General features: G+C 38.9%; 1 protein-coding gene across 1 annotated transcript in view; it reads left to right on the forward strand.

Moving 5' to 3' along the window:
- Positions 1–841: 841 nt before the first annotated feature.
- TTC8 (tetratricopeptide repeat domain 8) overlaps positions 842–6,582 on the forward strand; it is a 41,689-nt gene continuing 35,948 nt past the window's right edge. Inside the window, exon 1 of the mRNA XM_006925517.3 lies at positions 842–1,082. Coding sequence (XP_006925579.1) covers positions 969–1,082 — 114 coding nt within the window. The 5' untranslated portion in view covers positions 842–968. The remainder of the gene's footprint in view (positions 1,083–6,582) is intronic.

Consider the following 6,582-nt stretch of genomic DNA (forward strand, 5'->3'; position numbering starts at 1 on the left):
CTGGCCACCCTTCTGTTTTCATAACGGTTAAAGATATTTGTCATCTGTGTAAATCTCTAGAGGAAAGTCAGGATTGTGCCTAAAGAAATTACCCTGTACAAGCAAACGTTTGAGGAACAGCAATTGCTTGGAGACGGTGTTTCAAAAAGCTCCCTTTAAAATTTTTTGCATACGTTATTTTGTTTGGTGAAAATGTCGCCGATTTATAATCCAGAAGCGCTATGCAGCATCAAATTAACGCTGTAGTCACAGATTTCAGCTCAGATTTTTAACTCCATGCAATCTTAGGTAAATAATTTCTCTTTTCTGAACATTTCTCAGTTTCTCATCTGTAAAATGAATAGATTGGACTAAACACTCGCCAATGCCCCCTTTCAATTTGGACATTGAGATTTGGTGAGAAGGACTTCGAGAAACAGATTGGAGAGTTTTAGGATTTAAGGCTTTGGGTTCTTTGGGGCGGTATGGTATTGAAAAAGCTGGTCTTCTGTTTGTGTTTCTAGAATCGGAAGGGTAATTGATATGGGTAAAAATACGTGAAGGGGGAAGCGACTCTTTGGAGGGTGAGTTCCCGGGACTTTTCTGGAACTGACAAAGAAAGCAGAGCATCCGGCTGCTAGGCAACAACACCTTCTCGGGGGAGGGTGGAGGACCCCAGTCTGAGGTGTCTAAGTCAACGCCTTATTTATGAATAATTTATTTATGAATAAATTTATGAAATAGGTATCCTTTAAAAGTACACATATCTTTTCACCAAGTTTTGGCAAGCCCTAGTTCATGGGCGAGCACATAGCCGAATTCTGTTCGCGGTGGTTTTTCTTTTTCCTGTTCTCAGGCGCGAGGCGGGCTCCTCTCTGCTTAGGCCCCTGTCGCCGCGCGTTGCTGGGCAGAGCTGGACGCCGCCTTCTCCTCGGTCCCCGCCCTCCCTGGGTCTGGCCCTGGTTCTTCGCGGGGCGCCCTCGGCCACCATGGGCTGGGAGATGGAGCCGCTGCTACTGGCCTGGAGCTATTTTAGGCGCAGGAAGTTCCAGCTCTGCGCGGATCTGTGCACGCAGATGCTGGAGAAGTCCCCTTATGACCAGGTACTGGCCGGACCCCATCAGCCCGTGGATCCTGGCTATGAAGCAGAAGGCTCTGGGGGATCCCCAGGCCATGGGTGGGGGGCTCTTGAGTGGCAGGCTCAGGGCGAGGTTGACCATGTGATCAGCACAGGCACCTAGAGCGAGACTCCTGGAGCTGTGGCCCACGCACCCCTGTCCCCGGCGTACCCTTGAACCCGCAAGACCCATAAGTGCTGTGCCATGATTACCCTCCCCCCACTAAAAAAACAAAAACAAAAACAAACAAAAAAACTTTAGCAGCCCTTTTCCTTTAAGTGTCCTTTGAAGGAACACTTAAAGCCCTGACTTTTACTTTGGTTCGGAACTTTGACAATTAATTTATACTTGCATATGGATGGGCTCTTAAGCTCGCTGCGTGTGCGTTGTTAATTTCTAAAAACAATTATATATAAACGTGAAGATCTGTAACTTCCTACCGCTGTTCAAAATAGTTGCCTTTTTCTTTTTCAATCAAACGTGTGATCCTTCCATTTCATCTTAAGATTTATTCAAGAATGAAGAGCCTTCGATTCTGGGGCATGAATGCGACTTGAAGCAAATAATGCAAGTTAGAGAATGGGAATCTAGAAGGGAAAAATATACATTTATTAAGAGAGAGGGAGGATTTGGAAAAAGTGTTCCATTAAAAGAAGGAATGATGGTATTGATTAAAAGAGAACTTAAACTCCAGTAATAGTTTAAGTTCTCTTAAAGTATAATATTAAATAAAGCGAGCGAAAATATCACATACTATGTGTGTGTGAGAGAGGGACGTCTAGTGGGCAGGCAGTTCCCCGAAAGGCAAAAAGGAGAAAAAGGGAGAATAGGAGCAGAACTATGGCATTTTGTCAGTGCTTCTAGTAAATGCAAAATGTACCTATGTAGTTCTTATTTCCCAGCTTTTCCTCTGGTGATGTTGCCTTGGAGATATTAGAAAAAAGGAAAATGGACAGATACATAAGCAGAGGCATGAATGTGAACACGGTTACAGCTCTGCCTTAGCTCCCACCTGTGGGTGGAGGATAACCTACTGAGGTGAACACTTAAGCCTGAGAGCTAGTAAATCTCCTCTAGAACAATCCGTGTTAGTGGGAATGCGAAGCTATGTTCTGCTTGTGTTCGTTCACGTTAGTTAATAGGACTGTGTTTCTGTGGACAAGCATATTTCCAAGTGTGTTTCTTGGGACAGTAGTACAGATGCAATAGGTTTGGGAATCACGACAAAATACTGACTCCTTTACATTTGTACAGCAAAAATTTGTTACAGACCTATGATGTGCCAGACATTGTTCTAGGCACAATAGTTTGCAAGAACTTTACATGCTGTTTCTATTTTTCTATTGAGTTTGAGTGGTTTCCATTCTGGGTTCCAGAGAACACTAGTCCCAAGAGCTGTTCCGTGAAAGAAAATCTCATTAAATGCATTTGGGAAATGTATATTCCCTTCTTAGAGATTCAGTTCATACTAAAGGCTCTAAATTCTGAAGAAAAGAAAACTTAATTGTGCCTAATTTTGATTAATCCGGTAGTTCTGAAACTTATTTGACAACTGATTCCTTTTTTGACAGCTGGCAAGGGTCAGATATCTTTGTTGCTGTCATGCTAGGGAGATGTCATATTGGGAAATATTGGTATAGGCAAAGCTGCAGTGCTTTTATTAATAGGTAAGACCCCGTGATTTTAATGACATAATCATAATGACATTCACTACTGCACCAATGAATCCAGGTTGAGTTTGTGCAAGACACTGTGCGAGGACTTTATGTGTATTCAATTCAGTGATCTTTTATTGAGTGCTTCCTACTTGCCAGGCATAAGTTTTACAAATTGTATGTATTTCTATGCTTAGAATAACCTTGCAAAGTAGGTAACAAAAATAATAGCTAATATGTATTGAGTATTTGCTCTGTGTCAGGCTTGGTTCAGAGGTTTTAGATGTTATCTCATTTAATCCTCAGCTATTCTAGGAATTGGTACTATTTCCCCATTTTATAGATTGAGCACAATGAAGCACAAGGGGAAGTAATTTGTCCAGAGTTACAAACCTGGTGAGCCCCTTCCCTTTGTATCTGCTGTCTCTTTGGCATTTATGTGGCCTAATTTTTCAAAGCTGTGTGTTTCTGAACTTTTCCCAGTCTATTTTCCCATCTATTTTGCCTTTTTTAAGATTTTTGTCAAATGGTAAAGAATTTTGATATATCTGTCTACTTGGATTAAAGGTTCTGAGAAGTCCAGAAGAAAGGAAATCTGCCCAATTTTGATTAACCCAATATTCTGAAATTTATTTGACCACTGGTTCCTTTTGAGGGGAACAAAGGAACAAATATTTCCCTTGTTTTCCTGGGAGATGATGTTTCTTGGGGAAATGCATAGGCAAAGCAGCACTTTTTATTAATGGTTAAGAAGGGGCTATAGAAGAGATGTTGACTCTTTTTACTTAGGAAAAATAGGATAAACAAATTAAGTACTTTGTTTAAAAATCTCCAAATTAGCTGCTAAATGAGGTAAGAGAGTTGATATTTTTATTTGGCTTTTTATATAGCTCCCATTAGGCCTTCCTGGCCCTCTTGGAAGATTAAGACTTGTTCACAAGGTATGTTTGGTAGAACTGTGATTTTGCTAATGATAATGAAAAAAAAAGGTGGGTTCATAATGAGAAATATTTTTGTTATTATTGGTTAACCTTTAGATGTGATTAAGATCATTACGGCAGTAGGTTTTGTTAGGTCCTGGCCTATTCCATTGGCCTATTTGTTGTGAATTTGAAATGTCATAATGTGATACATAATTAAATTCTCATACCATAGATTTTTTTAAAATGTTATTTTTTGTTACATTTAATCGTTATGAGCAGGGGTTGATATGTTCAGCTCCTACAAATACCAGAATAGGCCCAGGAGAATTGGTATGAGATCTAGGAGAAATTTATCTTATTCTTTTCCTTTCTAATCCTTTTTATTTGTTTTGCTGAGGTAATTTATTTAAGAGGGAACTGTATATATTGCCAGAACAATGAGTAGCATTTCATCAGGAATAGAAGTTTAGCTTGATATTTCCTTACCAAACTGGGCTTTTGATACTTGGATAGGGCTGCTGAAAAGTTTACAAGTTATTCTTTTAGCCAACCTTTAACCACCATGCTTTTAGACTGTATGCTTTTCTTAGCACCAATTATATATTTTGAACCCAATTGTTATTTCATTTTGGAAATATTTTCCAGTCTGATTTTTCCAAAGAAATTCTGCTTTTTTCTTAATTAAAAAATTTAAAAAAATATATTTATGTTAGAGTGCTTTAGGAAGCTTAAGGAGGTTCCTTTGATTAAAAACTTGAAAATTCTCTTTCCTTTCTTTAGGACGTGAGTCCAGGATGGCAGATCTGTGTGGCCTTGCACAGTCTGGCACACAAAGGCTATTGTGTATTTGCTGAATAAGTGCATTGATCATATTCATATGCATTTTGATGGCATTATTCATGATCTTTATGATCATCCTCGTTACCCAATGATCTTTGTCCCTCCAGCCCCTACCCCTCATCCTTAATTCTCAGCCCCATAGGTTCTTAAGTGTACATTTATTTTTTCAAATAAATATAATTGCATTATGGAATTCTTAATTCATTTCTCATTTTGAGGGTCAGTTTTTTTTTCTGCCTGGATTCCTTCAGGAGAGTTTCTGATAGTAATTATCCTCATTGATATTTCTTACGGAGCTTTCATCGTTTCAGTGGAGGGAGTTAAATGATGGAGAGACTACAATCTATGAAGAACTAAATGAGATGTGATGAGCGCTCACATGATGGCCCTCAGCCCTGCAGTTAGCTGGTTTATCTTCACATGCTCTTTTAGCCTCCTGGGCTTTTTTTTCTTTTCTTTTCTTTTCTTTTTTTTTTTTTGCGACATCTACATTTTAAAGTAGAGGGCTTTTTCTCTATAGCTATTTGAATTACCATTTCTGTGCCACCAAACTGATTGTAGTACAAATGAGTGACTTGGAAGCAGTGCCTGGACACAGAGAAGAGCAAGGAAAATAAAATATTGCTACTGAGTGCCAAATGGATTCATTTTCACTCTTCCTTTTTTTTTCCCCAAAACAAAAAATAGCTTTCGTTTTTCATGTTATTTTTCACTTTTGGTTCTGCTTATTTTTCTCCTAGATGAAGAGACCCTCTCTCTAAAGTAATTTGTTATTTGTTATTCTTTTTATAAGTTGGTCCAAGTAGCTTAAAAAAGATAACATTTCAGTCTTGCTACATCAGCCTTTTGGAATGAAGCCCACCTCTAAGACTACTTCTACATTTATTTTTCCACTAAGAGATACCATTTTGGTATACTATCCTCGAAAATATTTATTAGACCTGTGCTTTCTATTAGGACATCTGGATTTTATTTAATTTTGATTCTCGCCCAAATTGGGGTAATCAGATTGGCCGGAGAATTATGATCCATTGTGGAATAGCTTGTTTCCTTAGAGCAATACATTTCTCTTTAGACACAAAAGGACTGAAACGTAGGCTGAGTGCAATAACAGGACCTTTGGTAATGGGGAAGGGTTCTTGAAGAAGATGGGTTCGGAACTGCTTCTCCTGGATGCAGAATGGTGAGAAGCAGAGGGCAGGGTCTTGTAAGCATGAAGTACATTAAGATTCTGATCAGTTAAGAACAAAAGAAGGATAACTGGTTAACTTATCATAGTTTCCCCGTTTGATAAACTACAGTAAGAACAAGTCATACACAGTGAGGTGTTGTCCTTTTTCAAAATGTTCTTTAAATCGTGGCTGAAAAAAGTGGTTAAAAATTATAAGAGATAAAAAGGAGAAATGCACAATGATATTCCACAGAACAGTCTGACCTAGAGGAGGGCTTGCTTTTACAGCTCATGTCGGTCATCCTGATTAGTTGCTTAATCTGATTACTGTTCTTTGTGTTCCATATGTCAGATTCATGGCTTTAAACCCAGTCCCGATTTTTTTTTTTAGCTCCATTATAATTTAAAAGTTCATAAAACATGGAGGTTTTCAGGCAGTGGGTCTCCCCCCACCCCAAGACAATATGCCACCAAATGGGGTAAATTTTTATTAATGGGGTAAATTTCTGATAGATTTTCAAATTATTAAAATTAGCGATTCAGGAAGTGGGAGCATTAACCATATATCAGAGTGAGCATAATTCACCTTCTCCTCTCTCACCCCCAATCTCTGCTTATAATGAGAGAGGTTACAGAGAGGAGGGGGTTGTTATTGTAAGTGGTTTAAAGGTGGAGGAAAGGCCGAAAGCCCCTGGCTTAGATCAAAGTGAGGGAACCAGGGCTCCCCAATGAGCTATCTGTTAGTAGTTGGTCGAGACAACGATCTGGTGATCCAAGCCAAAAAACATCTTTCTGTATGATTATCTAATTTATTTCCTCTTTGGGGCCATGGAGACTTAGCTAGACTTAGTCTTTTGATTCTATACTCTGAGGAGCAGTTAATTTTATGAATCTAA

The sequence above is a fragment of the Pteropus alecto genome, unplaced genomic scaffold, assembly GCF_000325575.1.
Source record: "Pteropus alecto unplaced genomic scaffold, ASM32557v1 scaffold8, whole genome shotgun sequence".
Taxonomy (NCBI): domain Eukaryota; kingdom Metazoa; phylum Chordata; class Mammalia; order Chiroptera; family Pteropodidae; genus Pteropus; species Pteropus alecto.